Here is a 20,398-nt window from a genome sequence, read left to right as displayed (position 1 = left end):
GTTGCAGCAGGTTGAAATAAAATAAAATAAAAAATAAAAGCGCAGGATTTAATTGCAGCAGTCTTCTCTTTATTAAACAAAACAAAATACTCAGAAATCATTGTCTATAACCATAGGCAACCAAACATAATAAGACAAGAACGGACCAAGAACTGAACAGAACACAGGGGAGATCATTAGAACATACTAATCAATGCAATGAGACACAGCAGACATAACTAATCAAACAATGAGTAATATCCAGAAGCGGGAACAAGGATCAAACAGAGCAAAACCAAGGCTGCATCCGAAATCGCAAACTCTCTTGAGTAGGTAGGCTGCTTATTTTGAATAAGTAATTAGGCTACTTCAATATTGTTAAAACACCTTCTATATGAATGTAATTCGGACGTACTGCCATGTTGTCATTATAATGTGATCTACCAGGGTCAGTAGCCGCTTCACTGCCCTTCATGAATCCTCTCCCGTTGCCTGATGATGGGATAGTAAAGTGTCTATCATATGCACTTCAGAATCTCCAGAATTAGTAGGTCATCTAGTACTTTTTGCCTACTCTTATATGAGTAGGCTACTGTGAATTCAGACATACTTCTTTTGTCATACTGTTACTATATAGAGGGTTTTCACTACACGTCATAAATCCGGAAGTCGGCCATTTTGGAGGCACTGAACGTAAACAATGACACTGAACTGAATGGACTTGCATATTTGGTTGATTATTGCTGCTAAAAAATGGTCGTGTTTGGGTCTGTATAACGCACCGGGAAAAAACATTTAGGGTTCTATAGACTGCCAAAAGTTAAAGAGAAGAGTGCAAAAAATGGATGAAAGAAGGCGTTTGTGGTTGAGAGAGGCACAGCATTAGCCACATGTGTAAATGAAGCGTTGACTATGGCTAAAATGTTGACGCAAAGTGGTTAACAATGGCTACATTCACACTGTCAGTCCAAATCCGATTATCTATATCCGATTGGAATCTGATCTAAAATGATGTCCACACTGTATATCGCAACTGTTCAGATCCATTTTGTGTGTTCATGCAGCTCTTTGGCAATAATTGCGTTGATGGAGGGGTTTGCATTTGCAATAGAGATCTGGTCTTGTTTAAATTTTACAACATGGAAATGTGTAGCCGGCGCGCTGGACTACTGCGTCTTGAGCCTGCTGCAGAACTGTAGGAGGCTGGTATGCACAGCTTTTTTTCCGCGCTCTTATCTGTGCCGGTTTCAAAATATGTTTCAAAAATAATACTTTTCTGCTTGTCCGGCACTTTGCACGCGAAGTCGCATACCACGCGAAATCCGATCAGAGCGTTCAGACTGAAGCGGATTTCTTGATATGTGATTTGAATATGATTTCAAAACACATATGGATGTAGCTTGAAACGGATTTCATGTGCTTTTTTTTGGACTGACAATCTGAACGTAGCCTATGTCGGGATAAGAAATAGAAGGAAGAATGGCGGCTCGTTCGGATGTTTACCACATATTAACTTTAGTTTGTAAAAATATCACGCTCTTTCCTGCTTACTAAGTCCTTCTCTATATGATTTCGCAGCTTCCGTGTGTTTTTTCCGTAGTTTAGACATCATAAATCAGTGTAACAATGTGTTCAGTAGTACATAAACAGTGCAATCCATGCTGTTGTTTACATCCGAGTATCTCCAATATGGCCGCGCATCCGGGTAACTGACCAAATCGTGACGTAGGTGCAAACCCTATATAGTAGGTGTATGCGATTTTCGGATGCAGCCTAAAACTTAAACACAGGGGATAAAAACAGGTGTGCCTGTACAGAAATTGCTTTTCAAAAATAAAGCCACCCTAAGTGGAGTTTACTCACTGGAGTAAAAACTGGCACCTAGACACAGTCATCCCTATTTAAAACCCTATTTATTCAGAGGTACTTTACCTTTGCTTAACATATTTCACATCTGTGCCACATTCAACATTCTTGTTTTATAATTAGTTGAATAATCAGGCTTGAATCCGTAAACTTTTCTTTATTTTCTTCATAGACATAAGTGATCAATTAGAATACATTTTAGGTTACAAAATAGAGCTACATGCATCATTATGACCCTTTTAAATAGCCACAAATACAGCTACAAAATGATACAGCTATGAAGGCATATGTCTCCATACAGATGCAAAAATAAACATTGTGTGGTGTGACGTCAACTAAGCAATGTTTCAGCAATTATAAGATCCCTACACTGACATGACGATTTAAGCTAAATACAAATTATGTCCTTATAGGATAACCTGAATTAATCAATGCACTCTATCTTAATTTTGACATTATCATCAATTTAGCTAAAAAAATCTGTATTATAGTCAATATGTTTCCAAACTGTTCTTGATGCTTAATGAAATACTTTTATAAAATTGACTGTTTTCCCATCAATACATCATGTGCAGCATATCTTATTAAATACAACCCAAAATCTTTTTTCCAGGAGACACAAACTCAGAGAGTCTCTTGAATGAGGAAAAGAGGTTTGATTTTGTGCTTGTATTCAAAGAGGAAGAAGGAAGCGAGTGACAGCCCTCCTACTGGTGAACGTGTGGGTGAGGTGTTTGCTAATCAATTTAGTTAACGCCTCTTGATTCACACAGTCGTGTATGGACAGGTTGCAGACTTGTCGCTGTCTGGATGAACAGCTGATGTTTGTTTTTTTGTGGCTTAGTAATGTTAACTACCATTCTATGAGCAAGACCTTTAACTTCATTTGAAACTGCACATTCAACAGTGATCATCAAAGTCAAAACAATCACAGTATTTGCTTCCGTATCGCTTTTATGTGGCCACTCTAAAACCTTTTACTTTGGTTTCCCTTGCTTTGCCACTTTATTGGGAGCTGAATTAATGATTTAGCAAGTTGGAGGGACCTCTCCATGGAAACATGAGAATTTGTGTAAGCTCCTTCTAGGCTGGAGCACTGACAGGACACAAGGTCCCATCAGATGCCTGTTCCAGGCAGCCTGGCCATCTGTAGTCGTCAAATGCCACAGTTGTCCATTTCATACACAGACAAATGCTGTTGGATCGGGTTTATTCGTTCACACAGGAAGGGGGTTACAACACAAACATTGGCTTATGTATTTCCTTTGGATCGTAATTCTTTATTGTGCACTTTCCAGCTTTGATTTGTCTCTTTTGTCCTGTTCTGTTAATCCCAGGATGGACCGAAATGGTTCCAGATGCCTGTAATTGTCAACATCGATGTGTCCTTGAGTACAGAGGTACTTGTGTTATTATTTGGATATAATAGAGAGTCTAAACGCTCACTTTTCCCCAAACAGAATAGTGCTATATTTTAGATCTTGGTACAAAAAAAAAGGCACAGAAGAGCAGGTGATGTTGCTAAGCTGAAGACCAGCAGGTTTCAGAGGATCTCATGACGAACTGTGCGACAGTCAGTTGAGAAACTCAGAGGAGAGACTTCGCACGCAGCGTGCTGAGCGGAATTTGAGTTCTTGGTAGCACTGCACAAAGCTGTGGTAGATAAAGGTAATGGGCAGAGCCAACAGCACAATGCCACTCACAACGCACACGCCACCCAGCACGCGTCCCGGAATGGTGATGGGATACATGTCTCCATAGCCGACGGTGGTCATGGAGATAATAACCCACCAGCAGGCTGCCGGGATGCTGGCGTAGTCCTCATTGCTAGTCTCCAGGTCAAGGCCGTGCTCCAACAGCTGTGCCAGGGCGCTGAATATCGCCATTGCAACGCAGACAAACACCAGCAGCATGACCATCTCGCGGTAGCACCTGCGCAGCGTCAGTCCGAGCGTCTGCAGCCCGAGGAAGTGACGCGCCAACTTGATTAGCCAAAAGACGCGCATCATTCGTAATACACGAAGGGTGACTCCCGCTCGTTGTAGCTGAGGGTTTTCTCCTGTCAGCGCTGTCATAGCGACAGACACATAGTAAGGAGTGATCGCCAGCAGGTCAATAATGTTAAGGGGGCGGCGCACAAACTCACATTTGTCCCGTGAGACAATGAAACGCACTATGCATTCGGCAGTGAACCAGCCAATGCAAACCGCCTCGATAATCCTGTGTGAAATGTGGAGAATAGAGAGAAAGAGATATGGGAAGAAAAACACAAAGAGAAAGTTAGAGGTTATGACCGGGATATGATTACAATTTTTTGTTTCTGGGTTCAGTGCAAGTTAAGCTCAAGTGACAGCATTTGTGGCATAATGTTGTTTTACCACACAAACATTCATTTCCGTTCGTCCCTCATCTTTTCACTCTAAGAAAAAAAAAAGGTTAAGTTGGATTCTATGTAGAACCTTAGGGTTCTTGGCTCAATTTTAAAGAACGCTTTACGCCAAAAAGGTTCTATATAAGGATCAAATTATGACATAATACTTTTGTTTAAAATGTTTCCGTTTAAATTAATTAAAAACAAATGCATAACTAAATCCTTTTGCAAACACCTAAAATGCTCTATATATGAAGTGCCTGACAGAATCTTTAAAAGGGTTAAAAGGAAGAAAGGAAAATTCTGTCATTAATTCCTCACCCTTTTGTCGTTCCATACCCATAAGACTTTCGTTCATCTTCTGAACACAAATGAAGATCTTTTTGATGAAATTTGAGAGATTTCTGTCCCTCCATTGATAGTCTATGCAACTACCACTTTGATGCTTAAAAAAGTTTATAAAGAGGTCGTAAAAATAGAATCCATATGAATTGAGCGGTTTAGTACAAACTTTTCTGAAGAGACTTGATCGCTTTATAGGATGAACAGATTGATTTTAGGCTTTTATTCAATATTCATCAACTCACACATCAGTTGTGGTAAACGGGAGCTCAAGCATGTTTGCTTGAAGTGTGAGAACCAATGAGGTTCAATCTCGTGTTACGCAACACGTTTGAGCTTCTGCAAGAGGTTTGTTCTCACGCGTCAAGCAGGTTTGGTTGAGCTTCTGTTTATGTTTACTGATCAATGTTTAAATGTGAATAAATGCCTGAATTAAATCTATTCATTATTTAAAGCGATCGAGTCTCTTCAGAAAATTTGGACTAAACCGCTCAATTCATATGGATCTTTTACGGTCTCTTAATGAACTTTTTGAAGCGTCAAAGGTTCAGTGACGTAGAAAGCTCTCAGATTTAATCAAAAAGCTCTTTATTTGTGTTCCGAAGATGAACATTTTCTTCTAAGAGTGTTATATTTGTTTTCTTGTTCTCTGTGTAAGCGCCTTGAAAATATTGTTTTAAAGGCGCTATCATTATTATTATTATTTTTTTTTAAATATAGGTTACAGTATGGCACTTCCAATAGAAGTAAATGGGGCCAATCTGAATCTGTTAACATTAAAATACTCACTGTTTCAATAGTGATAGCCACAAAACAAGCAATATGCATTTTAACATGATTTTTTGTAAAAAAAAAAGTACATTTAGTAAATAACTAACCTTATCTGTGTGAAGTTCTATCCAATTTTATCCAACTTTCTCAACGCAACAAAATAAACCGTAAATCCCTAAAACGACTATAAAATTACGACATAACAGCTCAAATAATACACAAGTTACAGAAGAATTAATGTAAGTGCTTTTATACAATTACACTTCACATTTCTGCCTTTAAAAATTAGGCCCATTCACTTCCATTGTAAGATTCTTACTGTAACCTTGATTTTTCTTTCTTTTTTAGAAAACATTTTTGTGTGGTATCAACCTTATGCCACAAATGCTGTTGATATATATAAATGAGGATGACTTGATTCAGATTAACTTGTATCAAACCTGGAATATTCCTTTACCAAACACTCCCAAGAATATTATTAACAGTGAACGTGAAAATATAAATAATAACCTCTAAAAATGTTGCTAAGTAGCCTTCAAATAAGTTTTAGCTTTGTTATTTTAAATAAACAAGTCATGCAAAGTGTTTAGATCAGATTCCATGCAGCCATGCGGTCAATGTGCTTTCTATGGAAAATGTCCTCTCATTCAGATCGTGTAAACAGCTCCAGTGTTTTGTTGATAGTGTCAGTGTCTATGGAAGCTGAAAGGCAGGAAGTTATGCTTGCTCAGTAGTCCTTGAACTTACCATCCCTCCACAAAAAAAATAAATAGATTTTTTTTATATATTTGAGTGCACATTCAACTTAATCTCGTTTTAATATTTGAACAAATAAATTGATTTGTGAAAGGCTGCATACAAATAATTTGACTCTTGACATTCACTCTGAATGCTTTTACTGTACTGTTCAAAGCAAATTTACAGAGCTGTGACAGACTTGGAATTACAGTGAGGACAGCTGTTTCGGCATGAATGCATGTAAATAGGGCCAAGAATACTGTGAAATAAGAGAAGATGTGATAATATATGTACATGTGCCCACAAATGCTATAAACGGGGTTAACAGCAAGTGCATATATTTGCTAATCATTCCTCCGTAGGCATGATGAACATAAAAACTATACATTTGGACCTCTACAGGCAACGAATGAACGGACATTTAAAGATGAATACAAAGCATGGGAATGATATCGACATTTTTGAAAATACTGTAGACTGCATGCATGAAAAACCAAACTGGGTTTATTTCCAGGTCGTCACACACATATGAGAACATACCTGAACCCTGAGACAAACAGGGGCCACTGTGGGAAATGGAATCAAGACTGCACTGGATACATAAAGAAAAAACCTTATGCCCTACTCACAAATACTTCCAGACAGAGAGAGAGAGAGAAGAGAGAGAGAGAGAGACGGCGACAAGGGAATACTCAAAATGACAATATGACCCAATTCTGGGAATATGAAAACATGACTGGAATATTTTTATCTCTGATGGAGAGATCCAGGAAGATGCCATGGTCACATTGGATAATGATAAAATGTATGCATAATATAGAATATCAAGATTTAGTTTTAATAATTTCTACAGCCGGTCTAAATGCAGGGAAGACTTGGAATGTGACGAGTGTCATAACATCAGTTTAACCAATTAAGATAAGGGGTTCAAATATATGTTCAAGTTCAAAAGAAATCACCAACCCTCCTGAGGTCACAGTAAAAGTTATAATTCTCTTTGTAAAAATATAATGGATCCAAGGTTCAGAAAAATATTTTAGGGTAATGAAATAGGCGAATTTTCATCTGGATTATAATTTGATTTGTAATCATGTTAGTAGATGCTAAATGTCAAAATGTGTATGATTCTGTTGTTTAATTTGATGGGTTAAATAACATCCACGCAAGCTGCTGATAACGGTTAGTAGGCTAACACTAGAAAACACAAAATGGGAGCGTTTATATTGAGTGAATGATTCACAAACACGCTGTCTATTAGAGTTGTTTTTGCATAGTAACTATTTTGGACCAATAACTATGATTAACAATTTAATGCATGGACAAATATAAAATCTCCATGTTTTCGACTGGTGTTACAACTCGCTCCTATAGTGAGGTTGTAGCCTACGTACTTGCCATTAATTTGCAGAGTTGGGGGAATATGTATTGATTCATCTAATTTAATTTGTAGGAGACAAATATGAGAATATTATATTAAAAGTCTGAGACATAACGCAAAACCCTCTACCAGTTACAGACGCTGAATCGAAATGTGTTAACAACACTCCCCGGTTTCCCCTGCAGAGCTCATGCTGACGTCAGATATTTTTGGCGACGTCTACTGGTCAATCGAAGTACGTCAGTTAGAAAACAAATATCACCATCGCAATACTTTGCAGCCTTCAGCTTGCATTGTCAGCATACGGATAATACTGAAATGTCATTTTTGTACTTTACAATGCTCATATTGTTTTTTCCTGTAATACATTTTAAAAGGAAAATAACCAGCACAAATACTTATAAAAATGGTAATTGCATTTTAATATTATTGCATATTTAAATTATAGCCTATTACTCAAAGTATCCTGATTGATCACGTCACATACTTTGATAGTCCAAATTCATCCTGTTTAATTTTCTGTAAACAGACAAATTGTGTCAACGCACTTATTAAGATTTCAGTTTAACTTTCATGTCAGTGTTGCTTTTATTTGTAATGGGGGAAAGATGGTCTGCATGGAGCTCGCAAAGGAATAGGATAAAAAACATGGTAAGAATCAAACAGACAGAAAATTAAGTAAGTTCAGGGGGGCAAACCTGTACCGTCACAAAATACATCTCTCAGATGTCTCTCAGATCATGTGTGCAGAAGAGCACGATTCCTTCAATTATATTAGCTAGAAGGGCATGCTCATAAAGCTGACCTGTCCTGTGAGAGATGCACCTAATTTTTAATGAATTTGTACGTAAAGCCTATATCAAAGAAAGCATAAGTTGAATTCATACATATACCTGTGTTCTTCCACTGTATTGTTTTTAGCAGTATCCCAGTCCGGCAGAGTGCTGGCACAGAGGATGACCATAGACATAATGACAAAAACCACTGACACTGATGCCAGGATCTGCGCAGCGAGAGAAGAAGCTGGCTCCTCAAAAGTCCTCCTCATCCTCTCCAGCCACCGCGCGTTCCCTGTCTCCGGGGCGAGCCTGGTGACCTGATCCTCCTCACTTCTGGACTCCACCTCTGCCTTGATGTCCTCCTCTGAAACGTACGTGTATGTGTCGGACATCCTTTCCTCCAGCCGTCGCTGGCAACAAAACTCCAAATGCGAGCTCTCCAAACCCCAGTAGATCATCTCGTTGTAAAAAGAAAGCTCGCACATCTGCGGGACAAACCTGAGCTTTCCAGATCGGACATAAAGCATAATAAAGACAAACGCCTCAGAGTGCCTGTCGAAGAAAAACTCGTTCCTCTCTCGGTCATAATCATCACATACCTCCAAGACCTCCTTTTCAGAGGAGCAGCTGTGGAGTCTGCTCACTCTTCGGAGGGGAAAATCCTTGATAACTTCTCTTGTGAACGCATACTTGGTGCCACCGACGTTTAGGATGCATATATTCTTCCCAAACTTCATTTTGGATCAGATTGAAATAATCGATTCGAGTGAAAAAGAGAGAAACGACGTGCAATATGGATTAATGGTCATAGTTAAAATCCAATAAATTACTGTAAGCACGAGGGGAAAAAACAACAGCTCCAAACTCGCGAATCCAAATCAGTGTGTCAGATTATTAAGGGATTTTTTTTCTTCCAGGTTGAGCGCGTGTCACTTAGTGGAACCGTGGAAAAGTGACTTGTTTCTTTGTGCATCATCTAAACTCCAGCCTTCAGTGGGCTGTTTCATACAGTGATGTCACAGATCGACAAGCCTATTGCGCTCTCGATCATGAGCTCCCGAGGACGGGCGTTCCCAAACGAAAAATGAGTTTTTTACGACGCATGTCTGCATGAGATTTACAACTTGCTACACTGTTAATGAAGTAGACCCTAGGAAACATGACATATTGTCCCCAACTCAATTAAATATACAATATTAAAAAGCAATGCATGTTTTCCCCCCTTATTGGTTGTCCAGCCACACCCTAAAACTCAAATCCGACATTGAGACCTAGCAGTGTTGTGCAAAAGAAATTAGTTAATTTCTTAGAATCGATGTAACTTTGATCTTTTTTGATCATATTCAAAAAGTGAAACTATTTTATTGCTTTTTAAATCACTTTTAAATTAATCATCCAACAGGTTACCAAATCGGTCTGAATCGATTCTTGATTCAGTCTGAATGATTCGAAAAGCTCACTCGTGCAGTGATCAGTAGCCTACAGAAATCTTAATCTTAAAATGTTTTAATCAGCATCTATTAGTTAGATTTTGGGTTACACTTTACAATAAGGTTTTTATAAACCTTTTATTAACTAAGGTTAATTAAATTGCTCATTGTTAGTTCATGCATTAACATTAACTATTGAGACCTCAATGTAAAGTGTTACCATTTTTTCAATGTAGAGTACCATCCATGCTTCCCAGTTAAAGCTATTGACCTTTTTTTTAAAAAAGACTTACATTAAACATTATTATGTTTATTATTTTTTAATATTACTTTTTTTAAACCAAGTTTGATTTTATCCTCTGTGCAAAAAACAGAACAAACTAGCAAAAAAAAAAAAAAAAAAAAAAAACAATCATGAGTGTCAAGTTGAGGGTTCAGACTATAGATTTCATTCACCCTCCTCCTTCCCTCCCACCTTCCTCTTTTCTCTCCTCCTCTCTCATCATCAGGAAGCTGCTGCTGCGCTCGAGCCATTTCTAGCGCGTGAGTTACTGTATTGTACTGTGAATCTCGGGAGGGGGGCTGCAAAAAAATCTCCTATTCTTACAGAGGTCCATCCCCCGTATCTATAACATCTTAAGCCAGTTTGCTTTATAACAGGTCACAGGACGTAGATGTCTTTTTGATTCACATATTTATTTTGTTTTTATTTTAGTTTATGGTTTGGTTTTTTAACACTCCGGGAGGGCAGAAATGGCGGCCAACATGTACCGGGTCGGAGGTATGTCCGTCTATATTCTGAATTAACGCAAGTCAAAACACAGGCACCGCCGCCAGACCTGTCTGGGAGGCAGGGGTTCATTTCAGCGCAATTCCCGTAACCGGCAGATCACTTTTAAATTCTTAACACGTGCACTGTCCTTGCAAAAGAAAGCGATAACGTGGATGAGAATATGTTGGGTTCTGATGTGGGTCAGGCCTCTTAAAATATCATAGCCGCACTAGCATTTTAGCAAGCAGGCTATGTTGCTAGCTAGCTACATCATAAACAAATGATCACTACTATACGTAAAGCACTTGAAAACACTCATATATCACATTTCTCTTGGTTTTGTCCATATAGGTGAAAGGCCAGATACGCTTGCGACCTGGCCATGCCGATTTTTGACGCCGATGTTTTTCTTTGTGATCATTTGTCTCATTTTTTGGCACGTATCCATTAGTTACGGGTCCTCATTCGGCATGCAAGGTAGCAACGCGAGCTAGCATTTAACAGCAACCCCTCACTCGTCTTTCCACAGAGAAACCACATTGAGCTTCTGCCACTTATTCACTGAAACATTATGAATATGCACTATTTTGAGGTGTATTTGTTGTCATGCATCTAATCATCAACATGTCTTACTATACAACCGCCGCGCTGTTTGTTTGTGGCATTAGCCGGCTACTTGATAGTCAGTTCCGCGGAATTTGACATTGTTTCATGGCGCCGTTAATTCAGAGCCATTGGAACAGATTTTGCAGCTTGGGCATACTTTCAATGAGTCAATTGTTGAGTCTGTGTGATAAATGATTACATTGCATTGTTCCAATGTAACCCGTTTCTTGTGTGGTCGCCTCGGTTATGCCGAAGATACATGTATCGGAATGTGACTCAAATGACCATGAACAGAATTCGGTTGTTTGCATGAATGAAGTGTTTGTTTACGAGCATGCAACTGCATATTCTTCACTCATATCGCTTTCTATGTGTATACCAAACCTAAATAGATCATTACTATTTTGTCAGATCTCAAATCCCATCTGATAAGAGTTTTCTGTATGTTGTACGATATTTTTACTAAAACCCCATTGCAATTCAAGCAGTACATTATAAAATATACAATTTATACGAATTTTCTTAATTATCTAAAGCATTTGGAGGTATTATTTGAATTAAATGGCCGTTTTATCTTTAATGCCTTGTACTTTATGAATACTTTTTCATTATCCATTATACCAGTCTGTAAATTTTACCGTTCACATAAAAATAAGACTATTTGGCGAGGGTTTTCTTATTTTAAATGCCTGGTCATAGCAGAAATCATTACCCCCCATAGTTAATAAATGGTATCTGGCCCGGGTATATTGTTTTGAACTGTGACTACACCCATTTATATATTTTTTTAAATTTAAGTTTCTGTATTTCTAGCCTGATTTATTTTGACTGTGCATTTGCAGGAAACGCGGTGTGGTGTTAAAGCATATATTTAGTAGGATATATGGAGTTGTATGTAGTGTTACATTTTAAATAGGAGAATGAGATGCAACGTTTTCCAGTTGTTGTTTTTTTGTAATGTGAATTTCAAAGTGAGGCTTTTAAATGCCATCCAAGCCCTGATGTGTGGTTTTAATATTGCTAACAAAATAATCCAGTGCTTTTTATCTTCTTCTACAGATTATGTCTTCTTTGAGAATTCTTCAAGCAACCCCTATCTGATCAGGCGAATAGAGGAACTGAATAAGGTACATTGGCCTCAGGGCTGGGAGGGAGAAGTCTGGGTTGGTGGACGCTGGGTGTACTGGTAGGGTGTCGACGCAACATTGTCACGACATCAACAAGCTCAACCACTTCACCCGGAGCCAAATTACTTGCATTTGTGTTCGCTTCTCCCTTCAGTCTGTTGCATTTTTACTATCTCCAACACTTGTTTGCTGAGAAACTGTATCTGCGTGATACAGTGGGGGGGCTGTGCATTTCACACCTAGGCCTTCAGTGGTGTCCAGAAACGCAGCCTCCCTTGTCTTGTCGTTCAAGGGTTACAATAGTCCCTTATCAGACGTTACAATAGTATGAATGTTTGAAAAAACATTTGATCGTACATTTACACCACGGAAAAAACGGGGGCAAAAAAAGCATTATACTCCCCAAAACCACTGATTTTTTAATATTTTTTTACACAAAATCCATCCTAATTTCTTGCCTCAAAAAGACTTTAATTACTCTGTTGTACAGGTTATCTGTGTGTTTCAGTTTTGGCTGATTAAATCTGACTGATTATCTGATTGATTAAAGCAACAGTTTCATTGTCATTCATTTTAAGCTACAGGCGCCCGCATTAGTGATTCTGAAGGCCTCAAGGCAGATTTCTTTGACCCTGGCAACACATTATGCCAGAAATATGATTGGATAAAAGCTCTAACATAAACATACACTACTGGAAGCAGCGCAACCAAGAGAAAAGCTATGAAATTAAGAGAATGGACTATTGGGAATAATTTAATACTCTTTCATGGACAAAATATATTAAAGTGCAAATCAGGGATTCTGATAGTGTTTTGGCCCGCAGAGAAGGCCTTGCTGGCCCTGGCGGCCCACAGGTGTGATGTATGGAAAGCGATTGACTGCTTCCAGGGGTCCCTTTAATGAAGTAGGATGTATGGGGATGCCTGGTGACCTGTACAATGTCTGTATTATGATCAAAGATGATTCAGCTCTTTAAATATTAAATGCTGAGGGATTTTTTTTAAGAAGCCCTGATTTTGCATAATCCATAATGCACAATGCAAAATCATCTCATTATGCTTTCGTTGTCAGCATGCTCCACTGCACCGTATTCTCATTGGTCAGTCATCAAATCTACTGGTGATGTGACACACCTTTTGACATATTTGTCAAATTAGAGGATTCAGTTGTCAGGCAAATTCAGTTCGCTTGCAGGTTGTTATTCTGCTCTGGCCTTTGACACAAGGTCGGTCAAGCGTCCAAACAAATAATCACCCTGTGGCCATTGAGATGCTCTCTGTCTGCAACTCTGCATTATCCTTCTCCCACAACCTCTTATAGATCTTGTTAGTCCTATACAATAGGAGAAAACAAGCTTTAAGTTGAGTTTGTGGATGTGTGGTGAATTTTATTTATTTCAGAGGTGTCAGCTTAACATTTAGTGAGATTATTGAATTATCTTCATATGGGGATTTTCTCAGGAAATACTGATTTATTTTATTAATTTCAATTATTTTGATTTAATTTAACATGCGTATCATGCAACTAATTGTATTATAATTTTGAATTGATTGACATTAATAAATACATTAATTTGATCTTCATCTTGTTTAACTACTCAGGATCTCATTTAAATCTTGTTTATCAGGCGTATGTTGTTGTCACATGCCTTTTTTGTTTAAAACTAAGCTGCTTGTCGTTTTTTCGATTGCTCCTCAGAGGATGCAGACACAGCCGGTGTTATAAATTCATCACTGCACTGCTAATTAAACATAATAGACTGCAACCTCAGGTTTAAGCTTTTTCTGTATTAATTAATGGAGGTGATTAGGTTCAGTGTCCCAGATACTGCATTTCCTCACGATGACCTAATTTATCTCCCCTTTCAGACGGCAAGTGGCAATGTGGAGGCAAAGGTGGTCTGTTTCTACAGGAGAAGGGACATCTCACAGAGCCTCATCCAGCTGGCTGACAAGCACGCAAGTGAGTGAACATGAGTGTTTTCCAGGGCAATGTGAATGTATCGTCAAGGAAACCAAGGGTGGTCTGTGACGTGGCATGCATGAGTGGTCATTTGCATGATAATTAGAAGTCATTTGAAATTGCTCTTGTATGCGTATGCGTCTGTGCTCTGGTGCCTGTGTAAGTCAGCAGGGGAGCTGTAATCACTCGAGTACCAGGACCAGATGCCAGCAATTGGGCAGCAGGGCTTCCTAATTTCGTAATGTTTCAGAGGCCCTCAACAGATTTGTCTTTATCATCTGGTATAGGACCAGTTTTGCTTGACTCAGTGTTTCATTGCTGACTAAATGAAAGCGTATAGGTAAAGGAAAAGTGAAATAATTTTGTGGCCATGTTGTCTAAGACCCCTGCTAGGCATGATAAGTAGTAGCAGTGAATGTGACAGTCATCAGCCCCTTTCACACAGCGCGTTGACCCCGGGAAATTGCCAGAACGCCTTCTGTGTGAACGCAAACACGACCCGGGATTGATCCCGGGATCGATGCAGGGTTGGGGACCTAGTAACATTGCCAGGATCATTCCCGGAACGCGCGCTGTGTGAACAAAAGCCGTAATCAATGCCGTGTCGTAATGATGACGCTGAAGTGAAGTGAAAGCAGGCTAGTGAAACTGTACGTAATGCGCTCGTTTATGATCGAATCAGAGAAAAAAATGCACAAGCGTGGTTTCTCGAGAGAGAAATCGCAGCTCATAAGCAAACTATAGACGCTGCTGAGACATTACATGTCACATCGATGTCACGTGTCTTTACGGGATTTTTACGGGTTGTGTGTGAACGCACTCTCTGATTCCGGAAAATCACTGGCAGTGTGAATGAACCAAAATCAGACAAACCCGGGTCAAATCCTGGGTCACTTTATCCGTGTATTTTCCGGAATCTCTGTGTGAAAGGGGCTATCTAGTACTTGCATATAACTACATTGTAGCATTTCAAAGTAAAGTAAACAAAGCTGCCCTGAATAATTTCTGTGTCCTAGTTTCATTTGTGGACTGTTGATTAGTTTGGTATTAGGTATATTTCTACACTAAAACAGTCTAGTCAACACTGGCCTCCTCTCCAGTTCCAGTTGGTGAACTTGGTCAGCAAATGCCCAAATCAATTGTTTACTGTTATAAAATTAGATTTTTTTAAAAATGATTTTAAAAAGTCTCTTACACCAAGGGTGCAATTATTTAATCAAAATACAGTATTTTGAAATATTATTAAACTAATGGTTTTCAATTTTAATATTTTTGAAATGCAAAATGTTATTTTTGAAATGTTATAATGTCAGATTTTCAGCTGCCATTACTCCAGTCTTCATTGTCACATGATTCTTTAGTAATTATTCTAATATGCTAATTTTGTGCCCAAGAAACATTACTTATAATTTTGAGAACGGTTGTGCTGCTTAATATTTTTGTGGGAGTTGTTTTTTTTCCAGCAATCTTAGTGAGTAGTGAGTTTTAAAAGTAATAGAAAACTTTTTTGACATTAGAAATGTCTTTACTGTCACTTTTGATACATTTAATGCATCCTTGCTGGATAAAAGTATTATTTTCTTTAAAAAAATATCCAAACTTTTCTGTATTGGTTCTGTAGCTGGTAGTTAACAATATACGACTAACCTAAGTTTAAGGAAACAGGTGCTACTTTTTTATTACTTAAGTATATCTTGTTATTGGATGTTTCTGCAGTATTTTATTTATGATTAATAATTATCATTGTTAATGTTATCGTTATTTTTTCAAAAACTCAAAGTTGCTTTGCCATAAATGTTGCTTTCAGGGTATGTTCACACAACGTACTAAAAATAGAAAAGGTTTTTTCGTTTGCTTTTCTTGTTTTTTTTTCACCGGCAATGTTGTCAAAATGATTCCCGTTCACACAGACCTTTAAATGGAATATAACGACTAAAAACGCTGTATTATGCATGTCAGGCCAGTAGTTGGCGATGTCACTTTGTAAAGAGAAACTACGTGTCTATAGACTGAACTTGTAATACGCATGCGCATGACTTCACCGTTTTCCCAAATTTGCGTTTTTGTAGTTTATTTAACGGAAAAGATAAAGGTATCGTTTTCAAAAACTTTCACTTTGAAACTGTTTTCAAAAGGTTGTTTTTCAGGCTCTCAAATGCCATTGGCATGTAAATGAATGATCAAAATGCATAAAAAGTTTTCCGTTTTTAGTTGAAAACTGTGTTGTGTAAACGGCCCCTCAATCATACGATCAAATATAGATTACAAAACAAATGGCCACTGTACTCCAAAGACTAGAATTTGCAATAAAATTACTCTTTAATAATTTGTGTTGATCACAACCCAACACAGTAAACACCAAATGACAATAAAGAAGGCAGTCAACTTTAAGATCTGCTTTGTGTATGCAAAAAGTATTTGCATTCAGTTGGTCTCCTCTAATGTGGCTGCTAATGCAAACGGTCTGTAAAGTAAATATATTTTTTATTGAGTCATTTATATGTGTGACCATGCCTTTTGACCCATTTCTAATTCCCTTTCGTACAGAGGACCTGGAAGAAGAGAAGGAAAGCCCCTCAGAGCCAGATCTCTCTGAAAAACAGAAACATCAGCTACGCCACAGAGAGCTTTTCCTTTCCCGGCAGTACGAATCCCTCCCTGCCACACACATCAGGTAAACCCCATACGTTCAAATGCTTCTAAATATATGATGGAGCAAAACGTGCCATTTAATCCTCAGTTCAAATTTTCAGGGGGCCGTTGAGGTAAGATAACAGCCCGCATGTTGCACAGCACAACCCGAGCCCACACCAGGATGTGAGTCACAGTTCTGCATCCATTCTTTAACTGGCCAATGGCACCCCAGGGTTTTTGTAGCACCCGCTGTGATTCAGGTGATAAATGCATTAGCGGCCTGGAGCCAGGTGGCAGTGCTTCTAATCAAAGGGTAGCCTACTATGAGAAACATTAGTGGTGGTGCCGAGGTTTGGAGAGGCCTGCTGTGCTTACTGAAATTGATATCGGCCTCCAAATAAAGGAAATGTCACTCTCTTTCTTCTTTCTTTGTTTTTTTTTTCTTCTTATGGCTTCTGTGATCCATAAATATTGAACAGCCATTGTAGAAGGTTAGCTGGCCTTTTCATGGTATAATGTATTTTGTGAGGAACTGGACACGTCAAGATTGAGTTCTGTCGCCCAATAAAATAAATTCAAGTATCATCTTAAATACTTCGTACATAAGAGTGAATCTTAATTATGATTATGCACCAGCTGAATTTTAGTTACTGAATTGAAATTAGCGATTGTAATTTATTTATTTTTGTTAAAAATACCATTTGTTGGTAGGTCTGTTCAAGCATTCTAACCAGCCTTTGGTACTACCAATGGTGCAAGGCAAAGTGCCTATAGCTCAGCTGTTTTCAAAATACACAACTTTTTTTCTGTAACAAGCTACTTTGTCCAAGAAGTAATGGTGTATTGCTCCCTTCTAAATAAATAAGAGAAAAAACTAAATGATGGTTATTTTCGTCAGTTACCACAATTTCGCTTTAAATCGAACACAGAAATAAAGTAGTACGATAAGGTTACATTTATTTGATTGAATTATATACATTTGAATCAATTAGCCTATCGAGAGAGATGTGTGTGTTTGAATTACCTGCGTCTGTGCAGCGTCTCTACTAGCAGTGAAGGTGTAAGTTTAATTACTTCGTTAATTACTTCGTTACTATTAGTTGGCGACATTGCCAACTCCTTCCTGGGTAATATAATGTAGCGATTGAGCAGTGAAGTTAATTTATTAAAAGTCGAGGGTCAGCATTGGCAAGACATTTCTCTGATTCTGTTCTGTAAGAACAGCACGATCTCCGATCTTTGTGTGCGAGTGACGTCTGTGCGCTCGATTCAAAGAAAGCAGAGCATAAATGTAGAACGGTGATTAAATTGAACTGGAACTACAGTCTTTTAATCCATACCTTTCAGCCTATCAGAATCGATTATTCAGACAGACCATGGTGTGTGAATATATATATATATATATATATATATATATATATATTAGTTGCAAACCTGTATGACTGACTTAAACTGTGTGAACAAAGAGAGAATCATACAGGTTTGTAATGACATGATGGTAAGTAAACATTTATATTTTTGGAATATCCATTTAAATTAGTAGCTTGGGTAGCTACAGTTTCAAAGTATCTTTCCCAGCAGTGCAGGTTGGATGTAGACGTGGCAGTGTTCATGGTAGCACAGAGATTAGCATCCGCTTTCCACTGTCCAATAGCTCCATAATTATTTTGTTCAGCGCTTTCTCATTGTCTGTGTCTGTCTCTTATCTGTTTCCTCTCTCTGCCCTTTCTCCTTTAATTTCCTGTATTTTATTACAGTCCTCTCACCCATCTGCTCTTTTCTCACCTTTTCATCTTTGCTCATGTCACCATCACACACTCACACATTCTTCTGTAATCTTGCACCTAGTGTCTCCCCCTTCGTCCCCCCTTTTACTGTGCTGTGGATTAGAGGAGCTGTGGAGACAGCTGGATGCAGAACATAACACACTGGGTTGCATGTTTTAATCATTTATTATCTTTTTTCTTCTGGGGTGGTGGAAATAGGGGGAAGTGCAGTGTGGCCCTCCTGAACGAGACAGAAGCTGTGCTCTCCTACCTTGAGAGAGAGGTAAAGTCTTTAAATGCTATTTTGTATCTGATTGATTGGATGTCTAGTTTGAATGAATTGTTTAACTATTGCTTTCGCACTCTTTCACAGGACACATTTTTTTACTCATTGGTGTACGACCCCACACAGAAGACACTATTGGCCGATAAGGGCGAGATTCGCGTTGGTCCACGCTTTCAAGCTGATGTCCCAGAAATGCTACAGGAAGGTTTGTTTATATTATTATCATAGATGTCAGTTTCTTGTAAATATGAATATTTAGCTAATTAGCTTTAATGTTTTTGTCTCAGTGATAAATCTCAAACTAGAGCATTTGGTGCAAGTACAAGTAAACAATCAGAGTTGGGTTTGTTTGGCTGGTGGGGTATCTGTGTCCATTTGTAAAGGTGTTCTAGGGCAGGGTTGGAAATTAAGATAGGCTTGGGGCAAAAATGCCACCAAAATGAACAAAAATGCCCCCCAAATTCAAGATAAGGGGACAAAAATGCCTTGGGAACAAAATCTATTATGACTGTTGAGATTAAAGTGAAATGTGAAAATGAATGAAAATTGTTGATCGCTAACATTGCATCAAAGATTTCTTTTACGTGTTTTTTTGCAGTGTTGAGCATTAAAACCAATCATGCACATTTCTTTTTGAGCGTTTGAATGAAATGGCCAATCAGAGGTGTTTAGAGTCACTGGTGATTAAGTCCAGTGGTTAATCACCAGTCACTAGCGCGGTGGTCTGGAACCTATGGTCCATGGTCCTTCGCTTTTGTAAATGATTTTGTGGATACAGTTATGAATATGCAACTATGAATATGTGAATAGGGGTTAGCAAGCCTGTCTGTCAGTCAAGTCAAAAGCAATGCTCTGTGCCATAGCAATGTACTATGGCAACGACGTCTCAAACTGTCTGGTGGCAGATACGTAAAAATAAACAGTTCTGCTCTGTAATGAATTTTGATTTTACATTTTATATATATGTAGCCTATTTACATTATGCAACATTATGCAGTTTTTGTGAAAATGCATGTATGCCAACTTTGAGTAGCATTTAACAATTTTGTGTAAATACACATGCCATGGCAGATACATCTTCTTGGAAATTTTTTTTTTGCCATGAAAGCAATCCATCGTAAAATGTGAAATGAATCCTGCAGGGTAACGGGTGAAATCAGACTGTGAATGCATCCTTAAGGCTGAGACACGTGACCAGTGTTGGACCGTCGTTGAGTGTATTGTTTTTGCGGTGTTTTCCGCAGCGTAGTCACAGTTCTGCTCAGCAAATCAATGTGCAAGAAGAAAAGCATGCGACAAAGCAAGCAAACAACGAATGAAAACAACACCAGTGCCATTTGCAATTTTCAGACATATTTGAAAAAGCTATATTACGAAAACCATCTGTGGTGAGCGAGATTGGTGCAAAAAATGTTATGCAAATGCTGCGTTGTATATTTGCAGTCCTAGCTCTTCCAATTTCCCTTTTTGAATGATTAATACAGCCTACTGCCACCAGCTGATATGGAGAGTTATTTCCTTTTACACAAGCCAAAATGTAAATACTGTTGTTCTGTAGTCCTCGTGTGTTCAAGCACAACTTTTTAACCT

The 20,398-nt window shown here is 38.4% G+C and overlaps 2 protein-coding genes across 8 annotated transcripts in view; one reads left to right on the top strand and one right to left on the bottom strand.

The window, feature by feature from the left end:
• Positions 1–1,982: 1,982 nt before the first annotated feature.
• On the bottom strand, positions 1,983–9,342 carry kcng3 (potassium voltage-gated channel, subfamily G, member 3). 4 transcript variants are annotated; one of them, XM_077200841.1, is made up of 3 exons: positions 8,339–9,342; positions 3,992–4,065; positions 1,983–3,913 (listed from the first exon to the last, which is right to left on the bottom strand). In XM_077200841.1, the coding sequence occupies exons 1-3, from the start codon at positions 8,959–8,961 to the stop codon at positions 3,420–3,422; spliced, it is 1,191 nt and encodes a 396-aa protein (XP_077056956.1). In that variant the 5' UTR covers positions 8,962–9,342; the 3' UTR covers positions 1,983–3,419. The 4 variants fall into 4 exon arrangements, with proteins under 4 accessions (XP_077056956.1, XP_077056957.1, XP_077056958.1 ...); XM_077200842.1 differs by having other exon boundaries at positions 1,983–4,065; positions 8,339–8,727; positions 8,824–9,342; XM_077200843.1 differs by having other exon boundaries at positions 1,983–4,065; positions 8,339–8,722; positions 8,824–8,897.
• Positions 9,343–10,142: 800 nt separating this feature from the next.
• Positions 10,143–20,398, top strand: part of mta3 (metastasis associated 1 family, member 3) — a 38,303-nt gene continuing 28,047 nt past the window's right edge. The window contains exons 1-7 of one of the 4 annotated variants that reach the window (XM_077200844.1): positions 10,143–10,197; positions 10,370–10,435; positions 12,092–12,159; positions 14,029–14,122; positions 16,670–16,796; positions 18,742–18,805; positions 18,896–19,013. In XM_077200844.1, the coding sequence (XP_077056959.1) occupies positions 10,408–10,435; positions 12,092–12,159; positions 14,029–14,122; positions 16,670–16,796; positions 18,742–18,805; positions 18,896–19,013 (499 nt within the window). In that variant the 5' untranslated portion in view covers positions 10,143–10,197; positions 10,370–10,407. Of the gene's footprint in view, positions 10,436–12,091; positions 12,160–14,028; positions 14,123–16,669; positions 16,797–18,741; positions 18,806–18,895; positions 19,014–20,398 lie in introns of all 4 variants that reach the window. The other 3 variants (XM_077200846.1, XM_077200845.1, XM_077200847.1) reach the window with 3 other exon arrangements.

The sequence above is a fragment of the Siphateles boraxobius genome, unplaced genomic scaffold (assembly GCF_051911475.1).
Source record: "Siphateles boraxobius isolate OS27281-9 unplaced genomic scaffold, OSU_SipBor_1 46, whole genome shotgun sequence".
Classification (NCBI taxonomy): domain Eukaryota; kingdom Metazoa; phylum Chordata; class Actinopteri; order Cypriniformes; family Leuciscidae; genus Siphateles; species Siphateles boraxobius.
The sequence above is the reverse complement of the archived record's forward strand: the minus strand, read 5'-3'. Positions and strand labels throughout refer to the sequence as shown.

Coding starts and splice junctions, on each gene's coding strand:
- kcng3 (XM_077200840.1), bottom strand. CDS start 8,961: ATGAAGTTTGGGAAGAATATATGCATCCTAAACGTCGGTGGCACCAAG. Junction 4,066..8,338: donor AATACAGTGGAAGAACACAG/GTATATGTATGA, acceptor CATTTCACACAG/GATTATCGAGGCGGTTTGCA.